The 26,386-nt window shown below is 43.0% G+C and overlaps 2 protein-coding genes across 2 annotated transcripts in view; one reads left to right on the top strand and one right to left on the bottom strand.

Moving 5' to 3' along the window:
- T265_14841 (hypothetical protein) overlaps window positions 1–25,134 on the bottom strand; it is a gene marked incomplete at both ends in the record, with an annotated part of 38,732 nt that extends 13,598 nt beyond the window's left edge. The window contains one exon of the mRNA XM_009175499.1: window positions 24,139–25,134. Within this exon, the coding sequence (XP_009173763.1) occupies window positions 24,139–25,133 (995 nt within the window). The remainder of the gene's footprint in view (window positions 1–24,138) is intronic.
- Window positions 17,006–18,860, top strand: T265_09436 (hypothetical protein; the record flags this gene model as incomplete). Its single annotated transcript, XM_009175500.1, has 2 exons — window positions 17,006–17,057; window positions 18,664–18,860. The coding sequence occupies 2 exons, from the start codon at window positions 17,006–17,008 to the stop codon at window positions 18,858–18,860; spliced, it is 249 nt and encodes an 82-aa protein (XP_009173764.1).
- Window positions 25,135–26,386: the final 1,252 nt, after the last annotated feature.

Here is a 26,386-nt window from a genome sequence, read left to right as displayed (position 1 = left end):
TTTCTACCTGTATTGTCCTCAGTGTATACCTTTGGAACGACACACCTGTCCTGAACAGGGCTTCGTCGTTCATCTCTACTTGTTCGTTCCGTCAGATGGACGTGTGCACACATGCTGTTGGTATTTATAACAAATGTACACCAAAAATACATCAACATTCAATAAGGTTAAGTACATTGCATCTGCAAGAAGTACTAGATTCCTTTGATTGCGGTGTGTACTGATATCCAGCACTGTATGCAAGTGGGTGACCCAGAGTTGCTTAGGAATAACGCACACAAGAACAGACTGTTTGTTTCTGTGTTCCTTATATCACTTTGCTACACGCAAGTAGGTACATTGTTCCTTATTCACTTTGCTACACGCAAGTAGGTACATGCGTAGATGTACATGGGTGTGCATTCATTTCGTATGGAATGGCCGCATTTCAAACAAAATTCCACACTGTTTTGTTTAACACACCATTGCATAGCAATACTGCTAATCTGGTACGCTTGGCGTAAACGTACAGGGCGGAGGTTCACAATGGCCCGTTGCGGTCCAACGGTCACAGGCGCATTGGCCTGGACACAGCCACGTTTGTAGAAAGTTTAGCTCGGCTCCAAAATACCGAAAACGGGCACGCTTCACCCACATGAAGGAGCGACACAAGCCCGCCGCACTACCACTACAACCACGCAAGCGAACACGTGTGCATGTACCACATAGAGCTGGAGTGTGCACACGCTGAATTCAAGGACACATTCCTTGTGTCCGAATGACTGACCTGTGCTGGAACGTGAAGAACGTGTTCATGGGGATGACCGCCTTTACAGTTTAGCACTGAAAAATATGCAGGCGAAGTACTACGCTTATTGGAGTAGAAAGTACTGACTAAACTATACAAATAAACAACACTCTGGTGAAACGATTGGTTTTTGTTTACGGTATCCAGTTTTACTGAGCTATTTGTCAGCTGATGACCAGAGAGGATTTGCTGACACGTCTCTTTGGAATAACGTAATAATAAGAATGTGGTGATGCCATTTCACGTTTCCCGATTAGTATCAAATGAACAAATACCCATGGATGCATTAAAAATTCAAGAATTCAAGAATTCCCACACTCTCGACAATAGTGAATGAAAAACTAACAATTCTGGTCTCACACCACGGGGAAAATTTACGTGTTGACGCGACTGGGTTACCCATAAAGACTACGGCTTTAGGATGTTAATGGAAGACCTAATCATTGGTTAGTCCTAAAGGAAATCAATCGTGTTCCGATAGAGACCATTACCAGCCTTGGGACGATCATGCACAAAACTTTCCTTGATAAAGCTTTACGCAGACCAGTGGGAAAATTCCGGCCCCCATTAAAACAGTGCGAGTGGGCAGTTTAGTCACCTATGGGTTGTTTTACAATGCACGCCTTGAAACCTGGCTACTATCTTGGGATTCGCATGAAATTTGGTCATCTATCGGTCAATTTTAATAATGCGTCACGAAAGGAAACACATGCGTAGGTAGGCTGAAGAATTCCTACACCTCAGTTCCTTAAGGTTCAAATGTAACAGGAACACCAATGGGGAACAGCCCGAAAAAGAAGAAACAGTGTTCCAGATACTGCGAGAAATCGCGTTACAAGGCGGTCTGGAGGTGTATTCGTACTACCCTATGCGATATGAGCGTTAAGGCAGTAAGGTGTTTCCTTCGGGAGATTAGCATATCCATATAAATGGAAGCAGTGATGCTGCCTTCCCCCGAAAAAGAACAAGTTGGAAAAGGTCGGGCCATAAAGCCCGCATACCCGGATCTCCAAGTGGTTTACTGTGACTACAAATATATTTCTGATTAAGGTCAAAGTATTTTTAAGCTTAAAGAGTTTGGTGCTGCTCAGAAGGTGCTTACTGTACGCATCCACATTTATTTGTGCCTTACTCTGTGTCCTCGGGCCAGGCCATTCTCATGGAGCCAAGTAAGTCAGATTATTGAGTCACTGGCTCGGGAAGGGTTTCATAAGAAAACTCCAACAAGTGCTGCCTTGCGGTCCAGACCTTCAGAGCAGAGGCTAGTGATAGGGTCCCAAAACCAAACCCTACCTTATACCACTGTCTTGCAGATCAAACTTAGGAGTCAAATTTTCAAGTTTAGGGAACTCAGGCAATGGGCTTTTTTCGATTGAGCAACCTGGAAGTATCATTCGCCCTCGCAGTTCTTCGATCACTGGTCCTCCTCCACGCTGTATCCCCAACCATCGAATGATGCAGCACGATCAATCCATTTGCTTGTCCACTATCCACTGTCCCCAAAACCATTGCCGGGAGATTCAAACAAAATATTCACTTGCTAACTTCAGAAGATCTGATCCACGTTACAGTCTCCTATGCCCACACTCTGTCGAACTGGGCAACAGGCATCTCCTACTGACTGCTTGCTTTCCGTTTCTGCCGACAAAAGCTATATCTCCGAAACACACATAAAGGACCCCGTCTCGGTCGTACATTTGAAGCCACTTTATAGAACTCAGAAGTTCTACACTTCGCTCTTCTGGTATCTAGTGATCTGATACAAGAGCTGGTGATGTCCGCAGTATGAGTTGCGCTTAGCCCCTAGGATGAAAGGGCTTCGCTGGAGTGGATCACAATAGACAGTCGTCTTTGCACTATGCGGTTGTATTGTCCAAGTATGATCAACGCAGGTCGATGCAGTAAAATGTCTTCATTTGTCTTATGGGGATACGATTCGATGGACCGTAGTTCTGAATCGGAGGACGGGTTTTACCTAGATCTGTTGCGACTGCTAAGGCCAGCAAGCGGACATAGTCACCATGGTAGACTACATGAACGCCAAAGTTGGACGACTAAGCCGGAGAAAAGTAAAATTAGTCAGTGGAGTTGGAGCCGATGCCCAGTTTACGGATAGCGGGGAGCGACTTCTTCACTTTTGTCCTGAGCATCATTTTTTCCTAGCCAGTAAGCATAAACCCACATATAGAGTTACTTGAAGGGAGTCATCATCATCATCGTCCACAGCACGACGTCAATGTTTATCTCTGATGCACGGCTGCCGTTCAACCATGACTGCTTTGAAAGCCTTGTTGTGAAGGAAAATAGGACTAGAATACCACAGTCATTTCTAGGGGCCTACACCTCCAGACACTCATTCAGGATAAAAATGGACAACAAGACCGCTACTGAGAGCGATTACAAGCTGCAGCGTTTCCAAACAGGTGCAGTAGAAGTCACGCGGCCGACATACTGGAAGCCAAGTAGCAATGAAAGCACGCAGATTTTCGTGAACGATTTAATACCCACGTGTTAGGGCAAGGGTTGGCCACTTTGTTTCCGCCATTCTAAAGTGGGCAGGGAAGACAGCATTTCTCCGACAAACGATAGTACGATCTTAACGCAGCTTCTCGCGATGAACACATTCGTCAATGGAACTACACGTTGCACAGAAAACTCGGTTTTTAATTGCCTCATTACAGGCTCGCCGATACCAACCCACATGAGCTTGGGTTCTGGGACAACTGTTGTCGAAAACCATAATACATTTCAGCTTCGCAGCTCAAACACGCCAACTCTCACAGCCGTATAACAAAACAGCCAGCACTGCAGCCTGATACACATGTCCTTCGAGATTCTGGGATATGCTTCTTTGACGCCATAGGTGTCTCAAATTAGCAAACGCGAACCCAGCCTTGCAGATTCGTGAAATTACCTTATCTGTCGCACTAGATTCAGAGCTAACACAACTTCCAAGATAGTTAAAACCCTCCACAACATTCTTCAGGCCAAATTATTTTCGAAGGCGAGGATATCTCTCCAGAACCTAAGCAGTGCCACTGTTTGGTCTGATATTTAGCGCTTGAGTGGGCCTGGTAACGCCACGCCAGAGACAAAACTCCCAGCGCTGTGCGATGAGGTGGCGATCACTACCAGCATGAATTCACATCTGATGGTGCAGTTGAAATTGACCCCAGATGACGAGTCTCTGAAATTTGCCTAAGATGCGGATGCACCAGCCTGTCAGTTGCTATGTGGTTTTCGCACACTAAGATTTCTTGGAAAACGAAGGGAGGAATGACTACGGACAAACGCGTTTTCGGAATCCACAAATATTTTACAAAAAGAGTGGCAGCCAGTTATTGATCCACACTGTGGTCAATTTGAGCTCGTAGCTGGCATGCCTTTGGTGGACATTGTGTGGCCAGATGACTTCGCCTATTTCAGAAGTTAGTATTGCGTAGGAACAGCCCACAATCAGCATATAGCTGAAGCAGTCGCTCACCATTGTCCAACAAATCCAATCCATAACGAACATCTAATTGAGTTTTTGATGCGCTAAGCATGGCCGCTTGTCAATTCTGGTCTCCGGCACTCACCACAATATCTGAGCCTTCAGCTCGGTGTAAGAGCATTCAGGGCGCCGTAAAACATGTTTTCGATGATGACGAAGTTGCAGTCAGTTTGGGCCACCGACCGCAAGCCAGTCATTAACTCAGTTGCATCGCCTACTTATTATCCCAGGATTGAGAATCCCAATAGAACATTGCCTCTTTTTCTGGGGTACGCAATTTGAGTCGGATCATGGCATTATGCGACCGTGGTTATCACCTTCCTTTCCATCGGAACAACTCACACCAAAACAGAGCAACTTCGTTAATCAACTTCGACGAATTTCAGTAGCCCAACGGTATCAGACCGATTTGGCGAGGAACCTACCGGAAATGCACAGTAATGCTGATGGCGAAGGCTAGTCGGAGGCTGAATGGAAGCGAGTCAAAGAAGCTTTGCTCTCAGTTTTTAGGACTGCCTTTCAAATAACCGTAATCGACCAAAGGAAAACTACATTTCACTGAGATCAGTAGAACTTTTTTGATTTCAGGAAAGCCGTACCGGCAACTGGAATCCATGAAAGTCCATGCAGGTTTTTCAAAAGCCACGTAACAAACGGCTTGATGAATGACAGGAAACGATGGTTGATCGCAAAGGCCCAGGAGGTGGAAAAGGTTTTCGCTGCTGGAAACTGCCACTCTATATTTCGACCGGCCGGTTAAACGCATTTGTGGGTGAAGCAGTATGTGAAATTGGCGGAAATTCAAGTAACTGGCAAACTGTCATCTTCAGCGATGGTCTGAACTAGCCTTCCTTAACACAACCTCTGAAAAAACCCAACAGGTCTGGATGTAGTATCGTCACCAGCCCTTCTTTAACGCCCAAAATCCAACAGGCAACAGATTAAAAGTCTGGATGGTTTGAATCCGCACTTTTAGAATTTGGTAAAGCCTTTTTGAGCAGCCTGACGATCCTAGTACAGAAAATTAGGAACGGAAATATAATGCAGGTGGAATGGATCACCCCGACCGTGATCCCAGGTTGATCGATTCTGGGGAGGTACAACCTTGTGAGAATCCATCTGGGTTTCGCCCTCGCTGGGGATGCACTGATCACATCATTATTTTGGGACAAGTTTCGCTAGTGTCACTTCTCCGTACGTCCCATGTTGGTCTTGTCCTTGACCTGAAAGATTTTTTGACTCTGTCAATCGTCAGATACTTTGGCGCTTTTTGGTCATCCTTTCCAAATTTGTATCCCTTTTAAGGAAACCGTATGCGAACTCCTTTGTGTAGGTACGAGTATACAGCAAGATCTCACCTCGGTTCAATACGTTTAGTGGTGTAAGACAAGGCTGCCCTCTCTAGCCCTCTCTCTTCAAATTTGTCATCGGTATGCTCTTTGAAATTCCTCCGTTTGCTCCTGAAACCTCGGGTGGAAATGCTCCTGGGACGTTCGCTCACAGAAATCGAGTATGCGGACGATATTGTCCTCCTTGGTTCAGATCCTTGAAAATGTAAGCCATTTTAAATAACCCAAACCACTCTACCGCATGGTTTGGCATGCACTTCACACCTGCAAAGTGCAATGTGGTGCTACAAGGTTCGGTGCGATCAAACCCAAACTCCATGCTTGTAGATGAGCTAATCGACGTGGTAGAAAGATTCGTTTACCTGAGTAGCTTTACAAGTTCCGGTGAACCAACTGTAGACAGGATTACTTCTCGAAATAGGAAGATCAGTGTCAAACTCCAACACTTATGGCGCCGACGTGATGTCAGTTTTTATCTCACAGGCACAATATACACTGTGGTAGTGCCATTCATACTGTTTTATGGATAGAAATATGGCCTTAGGGCACGAAGGACGCAAAAAGGCTATCCAAATTCGACGACTGGTGCATTTTCTGGTTTTGATGGGAACATCCGATTGGCATCGCTTAAGTACACCGGATGGTTTTAGGAAAAATAACTCTCCCACACTGGGTAAGTTGATCAGGCTTCATAGGTTACGATGTTTGGGAAATTTACTTCGTATGCCAAAGAACCCTCTGCCTCGAAGAGCTCTTCCGCCCATCCATGTACTGAGTGGGAGCGACAGAGAGATGGACAGTGTATGACCTGGCAAAGTATGAAAACACTAGCCAGTAAAGCCAGTCGGGTTGATAACTACTACATTCTTAGATGGAAACCCCATAACTCAATTCATCAATGGATCAATCACGCAGCCAATGGCACCAAAGCTATCACCTTCAATGTGTGGCTGTACATTTTTCGGAATAGCTGAATACGCCATCACCTCCAGTGCTTGCATTTTCCTCCTCTGATGTTCCGTGTCCCAGAGACCGTAACTACAGCGGCATGAACCAAGGTACTCTTGGTCCACGGTTTGTAGCTAATAAACCGATAACTGATAAACTGGTAAAACGGCTCTGAACGCATTAGAGTAAACAGTAGTGCTTCGGTGGATAAATGAGATAGTGCGGGTCGAGAAATGAAGTGAGATATTTCCATGTTTGCGGCTTAGTATTCCATCTCGGAACTTTGTCTGAAGTAGATCAAATACATAAAATACTTCGTCAGTCATATAGCTAGTTCATCTTTTCAAGACTGTGTTAGTTCCCTGTACGGTTTTCTAACTTCACAGATTTAGGGCACACATTTATCCAGCTTCGGTTTAAGCTTCCTTGGTGCAGTAAGTAGATACTCAAAACAACTGTAAGAGATTTCGTTAAAACGGGCAACGCCAAACATGATGATTGATATCATCTACTAAAAACCATTTCCGGGTGGCAGACCATAAGGGGACCTCATTAAGTAATCTCAAATAAAACAAGTTAAGAGGCAATCTGTATCGCTGACACGCAGCCGTCTCGAGAGTTTCAAAGCTGTGTTTTTCGTTCTCAATCAACAACTATTCAGGTATTCAATGGAATCGCCTACACCAGACTTTCAGAGGGGTCTCACAGTTTCCTCTGGTTCTTTCGGGTCCAATTGGAGGGACTTCAAACCAAACCATGTAGGTTCTTCCGACACGAATTGTGCAACTGATTTCGAGAGGCACACGTGAAGATAACACTCACTTCTCAAAGCAGTGGTGGATACATTGGTGCCACGTTACTATGTTTCACGCAAATTTAAAGGTAACTAGAAAGAGCTCGCATCCTGGGTTTCTATGCGTGGGTTACGAAGCTATCCGATTAATCGTCTTTTTGGCCACATCTCGCTGTCAGATTCGATCAGTTAGCTTTTTTGCCCGGACATGCATCAGTATAATACTGTCTAATGGCGTCATGAAAACTGATAACCTTCATTCTTCCTTCCATCAGCGAATGGAAGCACACAGAAACGCATGACAACGGCAATGAGCAGGCATGGCAACATTCACCAGCACGCACGCACATATCCACACATCCGCCTCCATAATATTCCACTCCGAAGGGATTTAGTCAACCATTTCGCAGACGGACTGTATATGTGTCTGGCCACATCGAACGTGGCTTGGTGTAAATTCCCTACACCTGGTTAATACACAACAACGAAAGCACATGCTTGGACTATCACCCTAAAGCAGATATACAAACAAGTGTAATCGCGGAGGTGCACATGACCATAGACGTCTGGAACGATGCCGAACCGTAAGGTAATGCTGTTCGATTACGCAAGCATTCCACACTGCATTACAGAGATGCCAGAAAGAAACGAGGCTAATAATATACTCTGGAATTTCTTTTTTTGGGCTTCATTAAAATGAACAGCGATGATACGGTTGAAAACAGCGCACGACAATCCAGATTAAAATGGTGGTACTGAAAGGGTGTTGATGAATCATTTCTGCCCCTTCCCCTAAGCTTATCTAGCGTTTGGGCGCCGAAAGAAGCGGGACCACTCAGGCGGGATATCATCTAACACATCATGTTCTCTAAACTGAGTAGACTGTTTCCAGCCTGTTTGTCAGTAGTATCATTGTCATGTTTACGTTGTACGAGCTGTCCAATTTCGCCACGCTGCCATGGCAGTCCGGCTGCGGGACCGCAATCCGTCCTTCATACCACTCTGATTGTAATTTAATTCCTCAAAATCAGTGAGGAACAGCTCGATGAAGAGCAGATAAAGCTTGTATTATCCAGGGAATATTTGCTCTGGCATTAGCTTTCGGCTGAAGTGTAAGGGTCTGATGTCTCGGTTAACTTACACTCAGCTCCGAACTCCCTTCAGCACGGATCATCCTCAGGCTTTACACAGTGCTGATACGGTATTGCGGTTAGCATCAGGCCACAAGATTACCGCGAGAACCCAGTCACATCGCTGCTTCTCGCGAGATTCCTCAGTATAATGTAGAACTGCTGAATAGGTGCCACCACGAGGAAAGGGTTTTGAGTATCTTCCTGAGCTGGACTTGTTTTTGGATAATGTGTCATGCTGCGCATATATTTTCAGAAAGTTGTGAGTTCCATCCTAATTTATTTTGTAAACAAGACGCTTAAAAGCCTGTGACTGTGTTTGCCTCTCAGTGTAAGTAAAGTGCAATTCGTACAAAATGTTCTAAAATATCAACATGATCTCCGACTAGTATTTGAACGCGAATCACTTAAGTTACTACGTTGTCTGAGTAGCGCATTTAGACGTCACTTGAAGTTTCTTTCTCTTCCGGTGTTGGTTTTTAGTGCACCTTCTTTAGAACGTCACTTGAGTTCAGATCAAAATCATGTGGAGTTGCTAATCAGCCCTTAAAACGTGTTTTCATATAGTTTATTAATGCCCGTGTGTTTCGCAGCCTTTCTCCAGAAATACGATCAATCTTCCGAAAACACAATCATGGCCTTCTAAGCAAGCCTCTTGTAAAAGGGAGATTCCTCAACAAACCGACGGAAAAAGCCCCCAGTGTACATTACTGAGGAGCGACCTGTCTTCAGAGATCTCCATTTGGTGGGCAGTGTGCGCGAAGAGGGTTGGAATGTGCCAAACATCAGATGTCCAAAGCTACTCTAGTAAGTGTTTACTGGTGTATTAACAACTCAATATATTCCAATGGTCAAGACGAGGAAGTACTGACTGGACTTCCGTGTTTCGAAACCAACCCTGATTTCTGGAGTGCTTCTATGGTTGGGTAACCTTTCTTCTGGTGACACGACGGCTATAGTGTCATATTCATATTTTATTACTGATAAAACAAACCAGTGGTATCAGTTTGGTGCAGGTCAGTGGGTTTCGATGGTAGCATCAAATGAAATTCAGCACATGAGTTCATGTCTTGTTACTTATCTCCGGGATAATTCGTAGAAGCGACATGTGGCCAAGAGGACTGATATAGAAATAATCGAACTTTAGGTAAAATGAAACTCAAACCGGTCAGAAAATTTTGGTTCAAGTGAATTCTATCCTTCGATCACTCATGGGACCTCAACTGATTTGGTTGAGGATTCCACAATCTGAAGTTCGGCGAAACCGCAAGTAAAGTATGTAAATTCCCACTGTATTACGATGCTAACAAGATTTGGTCCATTTGCGTGCCTTCACATCGATCGACTTCTGACGTCATACCAAAAGCAAACTAATTAAGCAAACTAAGTAGGTTTTTTTAAAGCTAACTTAGTCTCACTTCAACAATATTAACGGGGTTAAAGTTAGATTATTTCATTTGTTCAGGGAACCAAAGTGATTATGCGTACATCAACTGCTGGAAAGTGGGGCAAAAAACGAATTTGTATCACTATCAACATTCCAAACATTTGTTCGTTGAAACTTACTGTAATTTCGGCTTCGATAATATTCTGGAACGGTCGAGTAAACCAGCAGAACGAAAGGTGAGTCTAACCTATTGAGTGTATAGTTTCGAATGTAATTTTTTGCTCAATCTAGTGTTTTTAACTGATAAGAAATGGCCTTAAAAAGACTTTATTAAAAATGAACCAGGTACCGGTGATGGGTGGAATGATCTGGAAATACGTTGCACATCAAGAACTGTTGCAGGACATGCCAGTTCTTGAATAACCGCCAGGCCACATCAACCATGCCGATGTGAATGAGTTTTCTAAAGTTACGCGAATATTCGATCGTCGTTTTTAAATGGGTTATCCGGTTATCCGCACTTGTTATTCTGTAGCCCAACTCAGAGTCCGACCCTCAACCCCGACTTTGTTGTGGCATGTCTATTTTGAATGAAATAACATCTTATTGATTTGGGGGAATATTCATCACCAATTGATTATTATTGCGAATGCCGGGGGTGCCTAGACGGAGAGTGAGTGAACGTACAATGGGCTACATTTGCCTGCTACTGAGCAGTCGGATTGTTGGACTATTCATGTTGTCAAGCAGAGTGGGCTGAGGACAAACCGACAAGCTAAAGCTCAGGAGGTTGCCAGGGTTTCAAGAAATTATTCGTGATTTATATTTGATGCTTAAATGAGAAAATTTGTCCTCAAAGTTTGGAAAAAGGAGTCCGTGCAAGGGTCACGGTGCTCCGCAGGTTCGAATGTCACTGGATGGACGAATGCGGGTTAAGGAATTCAGTACGACAATAGTATTATTATTTTTATTATTATCGACGGAAACTACATTCACTTCATTTCCAAGTTGAGAATTAGGTGCCACAACCTAACCACTAATGGCTGTGACATCGATCCATCCCAATCAACTTCTTACGAATTCTGGTGAAATTTGACAAAAACCTTAACGTTTATTCCACGTAGAAATGGTTTTTTAAAATATTAATTCCATTATTCCATGCATGACAAACATCTTCGCATTTTCTGGGCTCCACTCTTTACGATTAGCATGACTGCATTACTCCTAGAGGGAGAACAATGAGTTTTGGGGTATATGGTATGTAGTTGCTTTACCTCGTCTACCACTAAAGAAGCACCCGTTTCCCTTTAAAACATCTGTCTTTCAAAGAAAGAAGGCATCTTTCTAAGTTTTATTTATTGTGTTCTTTTGAGAATAGCTTGATTATCTGAGTGGACTATGTTAGTACGTCCGATAGTGTTTTCGTATTTCGACAAGTGGCTGCGCAGTGACGGACACCACGGAGCTAAAGACTCTCGAAAAAAAAGGCTTTCAGAACCCAGGTGCATAACAGTTTATGTCGGCTTGCTATAGCTCACAAAGATACAAAATTAGGGAACAGAGCCCTAAAGAATAAACCCTAAATTTTGTCCCATAAATACACTCTAATGCAGATAATTTTTATTTTGTTAAAGTGACCCCTTGTATGAAACAAGGTGCATCGGTTTCAAGCTCGATTAATGTTAACCCAACGGTCTCTTATGCCGGACCTTCCCAACAAAATATAACGTTGTAACATCGTGATAGAAACCTAAATTCTCGAATTTATGAGCTCGCAAGCTGGAACGAATAAAGGTAGCATAAGTCACATTGTCACTACCGAATGACGCGGTGCCTCTTCTCGAGAGAACGCGTTCACAGTGCCTTGTCAGGTTCAACGCTATCCATTATTTCCTAAGGACTTTCCGGTAACCTATTAGCAGTTTGAAACTCTCCCTTAATATTGTTCTCTATTGTTGAGGCCTCATTGAAGGGTTCTAAATGGAGTTATTTAACAAAATATCAAAACACTTTTCGACCTACAATATCAGGCAGCTTCACAAGGGACATAGTAGAGCATTAAAATTTTAGTTGTGCCACTACACAAGCCATCCCCTTATCCACTAAACAAGTCACTAATCACTTAACACACGCGTACGTCTCAAAGCTGTTTCTGCGCAACAGTCATATTGATGAAAGTAACAGTAACAGGTCACTTCAGACATCGGAGTTAAGCTATCTATCCATCCAGCCAGGAACTTGAAGCTGTCTGACCATAAATCAGTGGGACAATGTAGCTAAATTCCGTAAACCAAGCTGCGTGTATTGAACCTCCACTGGAAGGAAGCATGACAGCTCTATCATGTCTACCTTAGATCTAGTTTCAGCACTTGTCATATCATACTGTCAACAGCAAGGCTTCAGTTGTTCCTTTCTTTTCCCGTGGAACTTCGAGGTAGCCTGCCTCCGCATGGCTCGTTCTTGTCTTTGGTTTACCTGCCTGTCGTTTGGTGACAAAAACTGACTAGACGTATTATATTATACCACACGTATTAGCTCGTGAAAGTTTTCTCCTTATCCAGCGGTCGGTTGCTCGAAACTCCCCAGATACCCTCTACGGTGGCTTAGTTTGGCGGCGTTGCTTGCGCACTTCAAGCCGGTGCTCACTGGACGTGGACGCGGTTGAACCGAAACGTGTTCATTGTAGCTCTATCGCCATGTCATTGTATAGCCAGTTTCAAAACATTAGTAGTATAAATGGACTAAGGCCAGCATATGTAACTAAAAACACTACCAGAGTGAGGGGTCTTTTTTGAGATTTTTCTTTTGCTGACCCACCGCCAAGCAAAATCAGTTAAGAAGCTCTCAACCAAGTCTGCGTCAAGTAAATTGTAAGATTCTGAAAGCAACACTGCTGTACATCATCCTAGCTTAGGACACCGTGACACATTTGACAAAAAATGCAAAATTTGATTAGCTATCAGATTAACATGAATATCTAATGATCATTAAATATTTTTCCGCAGAGGAAATGTTCTTTTGTAAATTATTTTAACATCTCACCCTTATTTTTCTTATTTTTTCTTATTTTTTCTTTCTTATTTTTCTTTCTTAGTTGCCGTAAAAATAAGTTTCTGTGTATCTGTGATTAATATCCCTATATGTATATATTACCTCTAAACACGTCATGTTATGGATTAAGGTTCGAACATTGTAAGTAAAATGGGCACCGTCAAGGTTATACTCTTGTGAGGTACTGATATTTTCCTTTGAAGTGTAGAAAATAATCTTCTGGATGGCCTAAGCATGCTGTTAACATCTCCCCTTATTTTTCTTATTTTTTCTTATTTTTTCTTTCTTATTTTTCTTTCTTAGTTGCCGTAAAAATAAGTTTCTGTGTATCTGTGATTAATATCCCTATATGTATATATTACCTCTAAACACGTCATGTTATGGATTAAGGTTCGAACATTGTAAGTAAAATGGGCACCGTCAAGGTTATACTCTTGTGAGGTACTGATATTTTCCTTTGAAGTGTAGAAAATAATCTTCTGGATGGCCTAAGCATGCTGATTATGTGACTTTGGGTGTGCTCCTAAAGAGATTTGTGGTGAAAAAATAACCCTTTTTGGGGTGATTCCGTACAAGGAAGGTACTCTAATAGTTTCCCTTGTTAATCTGGAATCAATGAAAGCGACATGTATCCACATTAGAAAAAAACAGCATACACTCTTTAACTGGCTGCAGTTCCCTGGTACTGTGCAAAAGGGCGGGAGTTTGTCTGGAAAAATATATGACATCACTTAGGCCATTCGCATGGACCACCTAAAATCATTTCCAAAATCCGGGACAGTTTGAACTATCTCTAGAACAAGGTCTTTCTTTCACCCGGCTAGCGTGCACGCTGTCTGACCCTCTGTTTTGTACGTTCACTTGCCTGCTCGTGTAACTACTAACTTCAAACTTACACCAATTTGGAGAGAAGAAGATGAAGAAGAGGATGAAAAGGATTACGAAAAGGTGTATTTCAAAATTTTGGTCCGTCGGGTAAGCGGCGCCTGTCAAAAACATGTGCCAAAAGAACAAAAATCCACGCATGTCTATTCGTTGTATGTTTGTGGGCACACACGTATCGATCCCAAAGAGTTTATGGACGACATATGCCCCTGGGTAGCGCAACACAACAACGTAAGTCTCGATGGGCGATAGGAGCGTGGTTACTGGAAAAGGTATACGTGTTGGTCGAGTTATAGCAGATCAGCGTGTTTTTCCGTGTGTGTTTGCACACCCAATGTACGCGTGCATCATTGGGAATGCTTCGAACAACTGAAAATCTGATCCGGAAACCGTGATCGAAGGCTTAAAGTTGTTTATGTGAATTTAGATAGTTTTCTCCCACAACTAGACTTTCCAGAGTGGGAATTAATCAATATACTGTTTGAATTAGTGTTCGACAAAATGATCCTAGACGGAGACTCAGTGCAATTGTAATCAATCTGGACATCGCTTTCAACCATTCTTCTGTGCATAATGACGACGGTAAGAAACAAAACATGCTGAAGATAGTTAAATGCACAACACACAGGGAGAAGTAGTACATACCTTTTGAGTAAATCGCCATTTAGTCAGGGTTCTAACAACAAATTGACCTCTAGTTTTCAGATGTCGTGCATTGTTCTGAGGTCCCCGAAGACAATGAATCCCAACAAGTACTCAGCGGCAGTAAGATGGTAGCTGGCTTTCCGGCACAAGCTGGCTTTGTGTTAGCAAAAGTCAATCCATAAATGTGAGTGAATCGTGGTTACTTATTCTGCAAAGCCTATCTGATAAAAGGGAGTAGAGGAGGTCAAACGCACAATTGAATTTAAATTGGCGTTGTCTAAAGTAACTGCTGTCATAGTGTTTGGAGCACAAAAGGTCAACGTTCAACTGAGGTGCATCCTTTTCTGTGCTAGCCATCGACCATATCGACGTATCGATTGTTACTGGGTTCGGAGGTCAAACGAAAGCATCTGATGTGGTGCCATCATCTGCACCTAACTTAAGTTAAAGTGTATCACATTTGCAGCTACAGTTTTGGTTTCTCACTTTGTTAAACATGTCGGTAGACGATCATATTAAGTTGCTCTATCACGATCACCATTCGCAAAAGCTTATTAAGCCGGGCACAGTAATTAATCATCGTGACATTACCGCTTAAAACAACCAAGCATCCGTCAAACAAGCCACCAGAAAATGGTGATTTTGTAAGTTTTCAGTAGACAAGTCACAGTAAAACGTGAAGGGGAATCCAACGTAAAAAATCGTCCTTCTGCTAACGTTTGACAGGAGGGTTACTGTGTGTCCCAGTCTGAAACTGTTTTTGGTCACTGCAAGAACGAGTTTGCAATAGGAACAGGGCCAATCCGTTCACAAATCGGACAACTGGAAAGTAAGCACTATCCGAACCCAGAGTGACACAGATCAGAGCATGAAATGTTTCGGTCAAGCTAAATACAACTAATAAAGAATGTTACAGCTGCTACATGAAAGCTCCAAAAACAACCATTTATCATGCAGTCGATGCGCTCAACTAATCCATCGGACGGAATACATGGTTACCGAAGTGCAATCTTCAAAGGCTTCACACTTCTGCCATATTATCAACTGTTCAACTGGGAGGTTTCTATACGCTCAAGTCAAACAGAGGCTCGCATTAGGGACAAGAGCGACAAACACCTGAGTTGCCTAAAATTTAGCTTAATAAGTTTCCTTTTTAAACACCACATGCATTCCGTTATTTTTGAACCGTGATGATGCATTTGCTTTCTAGGTGGCAACAGCCATCCTCAGCGCCTGCTGGAAGTAGGTACTGCATGAACCATTCCTGGAAAATCGGTGATGCGGAAACAATGTGAAACAATGCTTTTCGAATGAAATCCATCTGGATTTCGATTAGGTGAAAATATTCAGGACTGAAAACCTTGTCTCAGTTAACTGATAATGTGGAACTTCATAAAAAAGGAGTCAACCCTCGATTCCTCTCTTCTGGAGGTAAGACTATGAAGCGCATATATTTCACAACAATGCTGTCAAACAAGAAAATCGCACGCCAGTCTGAGTGACCAGGGCTACAATACATTAGGGTTGTGTGAGTTCAGCAAATATATAAGAAGACCCAGTACTCTGTGAACTTTCAATAAACCTGCGAAATCCTGTTAGCTAATTATTGGTTCAAGTCAGTAGCAATGATACATCAAGATGGTTGAATGGTTCTCTAACAAGCTGACCCACGCATCTAATCCAGAATATTGGGTAACGGATGATTGACGCTCCTTACAGATGATATGCACCCAGAGTTTCAAAGCGCATCACCTGGCGGACAGACTGTTTTGGAAAGAATGGGGGGTTTGCCATGTAGACGAGTTTGAATAGAGTGCCCGTCACAACAGGTAACTTAAACATCCTGAAAAAGCGGTTTTTCTAATCAAAGGCATCGCGGAAAGGAAGGTGTGATGAAGTGTAATAATAAGATCCGTGAGAATCAACGGTCATCTTTCGTGGTATGGGTATCTTGTTGATCTACGGTGTCTCTAGTGTCACAGAGAAATTTTGTAAGTTTTCAGTAGACAAGTCACAGTAAAACGTGAAGGGGAATCCAACGTAAAAAATCGTCCTTCTGCTAACGTTTGACAGGAGGGTTACTGTGTGTCCCAGTCTGAAACTGTTTTTGGTCACTGCAAGAACGAGTTTGCAATAGGAACAGGGCCAATCCGTTCACAAATCGGACAACTGGAAAGTAAGCACTATCCGAACCCAGAGTGACACAGATCAGAGCATGAAATGTTTCGGTCAAGCTAAATACAACTAATAAAGAATGTTACAGCTGCTACATGAAAGCTCCAAAAACAACCATTTATCATGCAGTCGATGCGCTCAACTAATCCATCGGACGGAATACATGGTTACCGAAGTGCAATCTTCAAAGGCTTCACACTTCTGCCATATTATCAACTGTTCAACTGGGAGGTTTCTATACGCTCAAGTCAAACAGAGGCTCGCATTAGGGACAAGAGCGACAAACACCTGAGTTGCCTAAAATTTAGCTTAATAAGTTTCCTTTTTAAACACCACATGCATTCCGTTATTTTTGAACCGTGATGATGCATTTGCTTTCTAGGTGGCAACAGCCATCCTCAGCGCCTGCTGGAAGTAGGTACTGCATGAACCATTCCTGGAAAATCGGTGATGCGGAAACAATGTGAAACAATGCTTTTCGAATGAAATCCATCTGGATTTCGATTAGGTGAAAATATTCAGGACTGAAAACCTTGTCTCAGTTAACTGATAATGTGGAACTTCATAAAAAAGGAGTCAACCCTCGATTCCTCTCTTCTGGAGGTAAGACTATGAAGCGCATATATTTCACAACAATGCTGTCAAACAAGAAAATCGCACGCCAGTCTGAGTGACCAGGGCTACAATACATTAGGGTTGTGTGAGTTCAGCAAATATATAAGAAGACCCAGTACTCTGTGAACTTTCAATAAACCTGCGAAATCCTGTTGGCTAATTATTGGTTCAAGTCAGTAGCAATGATACATCAAGATGGTTGAATGGTTCTCTAACAAGCTGACCCACGCATCTAATCCAGAATATTGGGTAACGGATGATTGACGCTCCTTACAGATGATATGCACCCAGAGTTTCAAAGCGCATCACCTGGCGGACAGACTGTTTTGGAAAGAATGGGGGGTTTGCCATGTAGACGAGTTTGAATAGAGTGCCCGTCACAACAGGTAACTTAAACATCCTGAAAAAGCGGTTTTTCTAATCAAAGGCATCGCGGAAAGGAAGGTGTGATGAAGTGTAATAATAAGATCCGTGAGAATCAACGGTCATCTTTCGTGGTATGGGTATCTTGTTGATCTACGGTGTCTCTAGTGTCACAGAGAAGTTTAAGGGCAATTGCACAGATTGCACAAAAGGTGCGCAGTTATGTTGCATATGTGGTGCTTAATTCAGTAGGCATTCTTGTATTGATGGTGAATATAGTCGTGGACATCGTAGAGCTCTTTAAAACGCTAACCACGGACGCTTGTTGCGGGCTGTCCTATGAAGTCATCACATCTGGCTTTGGGAAGCCTTTTGGGTGTTTCCAACCGCTCATCACTGAAGAACTCAAGGGTGGCCTGTTTGCGGTAACTTACATTCTTTTTTCGGATTGTACGAGGCAACGGGTGATTACCAATATCTCCAAACGATTGTTCAATAAGGTTCTCAGTGGGTTGATCTTAAACACATCAATGTGGAACAAAATCGTCAAAGATATATTTTCACCTGGTTTGAATATGGCTATCATGCGAAGCAGCGTGCATGCCAGCGGCAAAATTTGCGTCCTTATGGGTTGAGTTCAACTGAGACCGTCAGTGTCTTTTAAACGATTATTTTTAATGGTTGCAAGGTGAATTGGCGAATTTCGGTAAACAGAATCGGTATACGACTTCCAGCCTGAAGTAATAATTGCGACTGAAATAATCGTGAATAGTTGGAGAAGGTACAACATTGAAAACACTATAGCCGAAATAATCAGAAGCCATATCTTCCCAAGGTTCATAAAGTTTCACGGAATGATATGTCATGTAACATTTTCTCAATTTCTCTGTTTTTTCGGCTTAACTTATCCATCATGCCTTCATCAACGAACTATGGCGGGTTTAATTATTCAAGACGAGAGGTAGCAGTCAAGTTCATGGTGTTCCTTTAGGATGAATCGGTGTTGAACACTGATGTCATGTTGTCAATGATGCTGATGAAGATGATGATGATGATGATGCTGCTGATGATGATGATGATGACGATGATGATGATGATGATGATGATGATGATGATGATGATGATGATGATGATGATGATGAGGAGGAGGAGGAGGAGGAGGAGGAGGATGGTCCTTTAGGATCTGGGCGGTGTTTATCTCCTTTATTTAGGCCATTCTTTCGGAATGGCTGGTCTTAGTCAGTTAGTTCAGTTTAGTGCATTTGTCGATCGTTTAGGTATCTATCGAAGAAAACTATTGGTCCACGTGTCGAAGGAATTTAATAAGAAGGAACTAGGCTGCTCCACAATTTTGTGCTGTACTCCAATAAATTTTCAGCAGAGTGCTTGTTATCAGAATGAACCGGGCAAGGGACTTTAGCGTAAAGCCAGTTGGCATGTTCAGTCACGTTGTACAAAACATTAGGACACAGTAAGGAAGATATAAAGAAGAGATGTTTGTCGAAATTCGGGGTACTGACGAATGAAGTTAGTTACCTGATTGACGCAGTCTCTGCTCCTATAAGTAGGAAGGTTCAACTTCCACTCATGAGACAGTGCAACGTACGCGGACCTCGTTGTTGCTGCTATCAAAGTAGCAAGGTCTGTGAACATTTAGCGTTTCGGGTAGCTACTTTTTCGATAAGGAAACTCAAATTATGCTGATCAGAGGTAATACTATCTCTTCCAGCCGTAAAACCATTTCGGTGCCCAGCTGCCATGTCACCCGAAGGAAGAATGATGGCTGGGATACTGGCAGGTTGCCCAAGTCTAGACAGGGAAAGTCGAGAGGCAGAAGTCGGGTTCAAACCATGGACCTTCCGATCCGTAAATTCGCGCTCTAACCACTTGAGCCTTCTCGCCCCCACACTTCGGTTTACAAAAATAATAATAATATCGTCTGCATAGCCCATTCAGACAAGTTGCCGGTACAGACAAATCTGAACAAGTGTGGTCAGTACGATCAGTGGTAACCAAAGAGCAACATTACATCCCATCGGCTTGCAAGAATTCCTGGCATTCTGTACAACACTCTGGTGAGATGTCGGTGTTTTTGGTATTTTAACGTCTCAGGACCTAAGACAACGTTGAGAACATCTGTAACTTGATCAGTTAGCGAATGGCATTATTATCAGTAGAAATGTCCGAACATGATGGTGGGGTGTAGCTTGTTTAAACCGCGGTTTTTTGTGTAGGAAAAACTGATCACATAATGTCTTGAAGTTCGAGTCACAGTTAACCTTATAAAAATCTAGACCAGTACCGTAGACCCGTTTTCACACAAAGCACGTTCCGGATAGAAATCAACGTAAAACAGTGCCCAAGGGGGATTCCATCATCATTGCATCTGCAGGCTTATCATACAAGCACCGTTATCATAGTATAACAATTTATTTTCAAGGGAAGCTGAATACTGGGGGAAGATTTTGGAGCTGACCCGAGTAAACTCCAAATCCAGTTGTCCTATGATGAATTGAAACTGGCAGTCGGGGAAAATGTTTCATCGTTCTCGAGCGAATTTCGCTTACCTATATTTTATAATTAGATGAATAAGAATTGAGGAAACGTTTGAACTCACCTTCAGAATAAGATTGAGTAAACTTGTTGAATTAATTGCTCGCATCATTTTTGCAACCTAAACTGCCGGTCATCAGCACAAGCTGGACAAGCATCAAATGATATTATGTTGTGGCCGAAACGGTCCCGCTGGAATCGAGGGTTAACCATCAAGTGAGCCTGATGTGGTAACCAGGCCATTGTGTCAGCTGTTTTGTCACTGTGGACAGCTGATAGCTTATATCATGGCTTACATCTCTGCATAGTGTGTTTACACTAAGAGCTCATCAACACACAATAGTTGACCTTTGATCAGAAGTTGGATTCGTGACCGACCTTCCGTAGCAATCAGAAGTGAACCATTTCCGGGCGCCATCGCCTTTGGTTGGGACGAGATGACGGGTCAACAAAAGGGTGCACTAAGTTGAACAATTCTTGTCATTCTAAAGAACATGGATAAAGGAACCAGGCTTAGTCTGTTAGTCTGTTATCCTCACTGCACGCGCGCTATGCTGTGGATAGGATTATTAAACAAGCAAGATTGTGTGTTCGCTGGTTTACACTGCGACGTGGTAGAGAACAATTATATTAGAGATCATGATCAGTCTGATGACACTGGTCACACCATTAACATACAGGATCGAATGTCAACATAGGACAGGAAGGCGAAAGCCCACAAAACTTGGCATCCCAAGCAAGCATAATTATTTCATTTCCATAAAAACTGAAACACGAACTGGTAATACAAACAGGCCTATCGATATGAGGTCATGCTGCATACCGCTCTCCTAGCCTGACATGAAGTCCCCGAATAATGAAACATTCTGCATTTGGTTCTGACGTCACTCCTTCCAGTATGCATATTTAACTTGCAGATTTTCAGTAAGAGGATCTCCAAAATCCAATAAACGCTCGTTCCGTCGAAAAATGGAGTTTCTGTTGTACGCGCAATGTCAACCTTCACTGTAATGTGGATTATGCGAAACCTTGAAGCGTGCTTCTTGAAGCGTATTACTCTTCTAATATTGCCGGATCATAGGTTATCACACGTCAGTTCAATGATAGATTTCTCACTATTGTGTGACATTAATTTTTAACACGAATAAAGAAAGCGGGCAATATTTTTTCGGCGCACAATAAAGATGTGAATGAAGTAGACTGGATGGTAGAGTCAAGAATTATTGGACCAATCAAGGAAAAACAGAACACCGGAACCTGGAAGTTCCAACGAGTAGAAACTTATATCTAATGACCGAAAGATGTATGCCTGGGTATATCCCTCAGCCTAAATAGGAGAGACCAAGGAAACAAAACGCCGACTAGCTGTCGAGATTCTGCTAACTTGAAGCCATGTTTCGTGGCCTTACTTTGAAGAGATAATCCTCCCGAAGAAAGATCGATGGATAAAAGATCACCAGAGTAGATCCGATAAGATGAACGCGTCCGATTACACGACTGCCATAAAGTGATAGAAATGTTCTATGCCCAGGAGCATTGAGCGAAATCGGCCGGATTTCGAATGGGATAAATCCTGGGCTTGACACAAGTCAGTCTTGTGGCACAAACGTTGTTCGCTGTAACGGGTAGCCAGTTCTAAATGAGGTCGGGATTGGGTTTAGCTCATATGAAGGAGAGAACTTAACTTCGATACTTTGTAACATACAGAAAATAGTAATTTAGGCATTTGTCATTTCTGCCCCAGACTTAATCATTGATACATAGCCGGTAGGAAGGTCAGAACCTGATGCGTTAATATTTGCTGGTCTACAAAGTACATAGTCTATCAAGCAGTTCCTATTTTGACATGAGAAACGAGAGTACCTGTCATTTTCAGGAAATTCGCATACAATCAGTCAAGTCAGCATAGGTCCAGTATCTGAAAGACGCATGCTAGAAAACCGTTAATGTAAAATCCTTCTTGTACAAAATATTTGGGGCGATGGAGTGTATTTTTAATGAATTAGTAAGAACGACGGGGGAACATCACTCACGAGAACATCCACTGTTAAACTAATCATTGGAATCGAAACCTTCTGAGCCGAAAAATTGGTCGACGTCCACTTCTAAGGGATCATCAACAACAACAGTAACCTCGTCACGGATATACGAGTGAAAAACGACCGAAACCACCTATCTTCACATACATGAATTTGAGGTTGGAAGTGATTTAACCTATCAGTTCTTAAAAATCGGATTTGGTGAGCATAGCCATCTTTCGATTCACTGAAATGTTTCAACTTCTTCAAACAGCACGTACTCACCACACTGATGAACAATTGAAAGCAAACGACGATTCTATTAGTGCATCATTCTAAACTCAGGAATCTAGGTACAAACTAGTTTCCCCAGAGGTACTCGGCACAGCCACTCAAACTTCTAAGCAGGACCGTAATAGTCTTATCGGTCTTTCGTCACATGCCCTGCTGGGACCGTCTTATCCCAGGAATTTATCCTGCTAGACCCACAGGTACTATCACGATAAACTGTCTTGGTCCCCCGGAAGTGTGCCACTTCAAGACATGTGAACTACGCAACAGAACCATATTAAATGATGTCCCTGCCTTTAGGGATTGGCGAATGGGGACGGTGGTACTAAGTTCTGTTTGGTGTTGGTACTGCCGAAGAGTGTAATTTGCTGCATAACACTGTCTCGTCAGTTGGTCCCGCCTTAAGATGCGTTGCAACCCTATAAGGTACATACTCGAGCGGTCGTTATTAGTCAACAGTTCAGGGTAACATATCTGAAGACTAATCTAATTACCTGAGCTCTGAGATAACTCTCACTAGCACAACACATAAGTCCTCAACGGAACAATTTTTTACATACCACAAAATATTTTACTAAGATGGGAGGCCCAGCGAGACTACTTCCATACTCTTGCGAATCAAACATGCCAAGCCCAATTCTGGGATGCCAAATTCGAATGTTAAAACTATGCTGGTAAATAGGGGCGCAAATCCAGAGTTGAATTTTGACAAAAATAGACTTCAGATAATCAGCAACTGAGATGAGGATAAGCGGGAACGATGCAGTGCTGCAAACTTTCCACATGCGAAACACAATAAACAAATATCACGCACATTGAAGCCTAGCCAGTAATCGAAGTAGACTGGATAGTCTACGGGTTTTCAACTACTGTTTGAAGCATATAAGCATTTTCACTACTCAAAGCCAGTGTCGCATTTTTGAACACTCTAACAAGCAACTCATTTTGACTGAGTTACCCTTTACAGACAGTCAGTCCCAACCAACTTGGCTGGGATCTAAGGATGGTTGTAGTTTGCACAGATCAAACATTACCGGTGTAGTTGTAAAACCAGACTTTATGGACTCTGTGAAGGGGGTGCCTTCGAGCGACTGAAAAAAAAATAGATTTCGTATCCTATTATTCTTTATATTTGAAAAACGACAGACAGAGTTGACTGTATCGCGCGCAACATGTGAAATGGTTTTTTTCTAGCTCCGGGCTTGTTTTTATTAGGTGTGCCACAAACAGCCCTTTAATTCGTAATTTCCGAAGCACATGGAGCATGTATTCGGTAAAATTGCCTTATGCTGCATTTTTTCAATAAAGGTTAATGTTAGCACAAAGATAATGGACATCTAGGATTCCCTATAATGGCTGATGATACGATGCTACGATATCAGTCAGGTTTCCAAGAATATTTCCTTTGGGTTTGTACGTCCAATATGCCACTCAGAGAGGTAGAGCCTAACACGACCCAAAAGATCGACAAGCCTCCAAGTTATATAATGAAGACTGAGGCGCGTGTAGGACTTTGGAAAGTTTGACGAAAGTTTGACCAGTAAATTCACCCCAGTGATAAAATGAACATTTCTAGGAACCAGTCCGTTTCACCGAAACGAATCCTATGAATAATACATGTAGAATACGTGCTTCCTGAAGATCAAAGGACTTACGGAGGTGAGTGATTTGAAGACTGATCGACGATATGTGAGTTTTTCGAGCTGCAGCCGTTTGGCGTTGATGGATCAAAGTCCAAGTTTTTGGAAGTTTTCGGACTAAATGCACTCTGCGTTCCATTAGAATCACCGGGTAAAGGCATGTTTGTAACCGAGCTCTCACGGGTTGGTGTTACTGATGGTGATAAACCGAGTAAGGTTAGTTGTGCTAGAGCTGCCATAGCTGAAGGGGAGGTTGACGACCAGGCCTTTGATAATGAGGCTAGTCGATTCAAAGCGTTCACACCTTCAGCACTGCACAGCGCATTGGGAGACATACTGACAGAGCTGGTTCCATCATTTGTGTGATCACACGTGTGATGAGTTGGCGAGGCATTCAAACTCCGACCGCTGTGCCTCTTCCATTTGTCCGCTTCATCGGAATGAATATGGAGAAGTGAACCGGCAAATACATCGGGAGATGTACTGGAATTTGTCAAGGCAAGTAAATGTTGAGTTAGAGCCTGGATATCGGATGCAGAAGGTTCAGAACGAAATGGTCTAGTGTCATATGTTTCTTCGTTTGAGCGTGGGCCTTCGCTCATTTGATAGGCTGCGAAAGTGTGCAAAATTTGTCGGGATAGCTGGAAAGGACTGGTCCCACTTGTTTGTGGCCCAATTCCTTGATTTTCCGCCATTGAGCCTGGCATCACTGAGGAGCATGATAGTAACCTCCTCGGTTGTACGGGTGTCAATGGAGGGCCTTCCGTTTTGTTATCCCCTTGATCCATGTTAGAAGTGTGACAATCTGACCTTGGATATTTGATGTCTCCTGGTTTGTTCGAACTCCAGCACGGTCCTAGAGGATGAAATGATGCAGTGACTGGTAAACAATCCACTTTAGCCTGATAGAATTTGCATGGTCTGAACAGAGTTGGTTGGGCGTTGAGTCGATACAGTAAGGTCACAGAAAGGGTGCATTCAACCCTCCGATGGACCGACACGAGGAGGACTGGCGTCGCTGTGACGCACAGCTGTTGCTTGCGCGTGCGCTCAAACCACTAAGCGAGAAGCGCGTGACGGACATAAGATCTAGGACATGTCGCAGCCAGGGGCACCAACGCCGCACACGTGAACTAATGTGCGTACATACACACACGGTCATCAGGAGATTGGCCAACGTTACCAAATCGAAACGAACGCACGCCGGGCCGGTACGCGTGTACACGTGTTAGTGTGTTTGCGTGTGGGTAGTGCGTGCGAATACCGTTTTGGTGGAGAGTGCGTCTGACAGTAGTAGCAATCGCTTTGTACGCGCCTGATTTGGTCAAAACGACAGGGCAAGCCGGTCGTGTGAGCGCCAGGTAGATTCTGTTCGCTTGCTTGATGAGGTTAGTCATTCGCTCGGCCAAGAAAACTATATAAAATAATCGATGCGAAGATTCTGCGCAGTATGCGGTGGTCTATGTGTATGTACCAATTTATGTGCAAGGTGTCGTTCAACCCCGCACCTGTTTGAGCCATGTAAAAAGATGGTGTGCGTGCAGTTTCGGACCAGCGTGGGCATGCTGGTTTAAAACGATAAACACGATTCAGTCACGTGTATTTGCAGCAGCCACCTACAAATTTACCCATATATTCCGACAACACGTAGCCACAAATTCCACGTGTAGCCTGCGTAGGTTAACTAGCGGAAAAGTTGAACAAAGTGAAAGTCCCCAAACACAGATTAGTTATGAATGGGAGACTGACGGCACCAAATGTCGAGCTCCATGTTTTTATCACAGGCTGCTTCAGGAAGTTTTACTTAAGTTTGCCCAATTTCGAAAACTAATTGTTTTATGTCCTAACACGTGAAGAACTTGCGTGATGAAATCTACGTCTATTTTCATTCTAACTATTAATTATCTTTCCGTTTTTTCATTGTTATGTGAATTGTAAGCTTTGCTGTCTGATGCAGCACAAAAAGGGAAATCTCGAAAACTCATTGTCATTACATTTAGGAGCCGAATAGTCCGGTTAGGAATACATAAGTCTCGATGGCGACTCCCATCCGCAATGAAGTTAAGTGTACAAAGCAAACCTAATCCACTATGTGAAGCTGCAACCCGTGCGTGGTAAAGATTAAAAAGATCTGTGTTTGTGATCCCCGTCTGGAAATAAATGCATTACAAAACAGCGACATGGAAAAATCCGAGAATTGGAACAAACTTCATCTGCGTTTGTTTCAATTGGTACGTCACAAACATCCTTGTTTCCCTCAACG

Source organism: Opisthorchis viverrini, assembly GCF_000715545.1.
Source record: "Opisthorchis viverrini unplaced genomic scaffold opera_v5_274, whole genome shotgun sequence".
In the NCBI taxonomy this organism is placed as follows: domain Eukaryota; kingdom Metazoa; phylum Platyhelminthes; class Trematoda; order Opisthorchiida; family Opisthorchiidae; genus Opisthorchis; species Opisthorchis viverrini.
The sequence above is the reverse complement of the archived record's forward strand: the minus strand, read 5'-3'. Positions and strand labels throughout refer to the sequence as shown.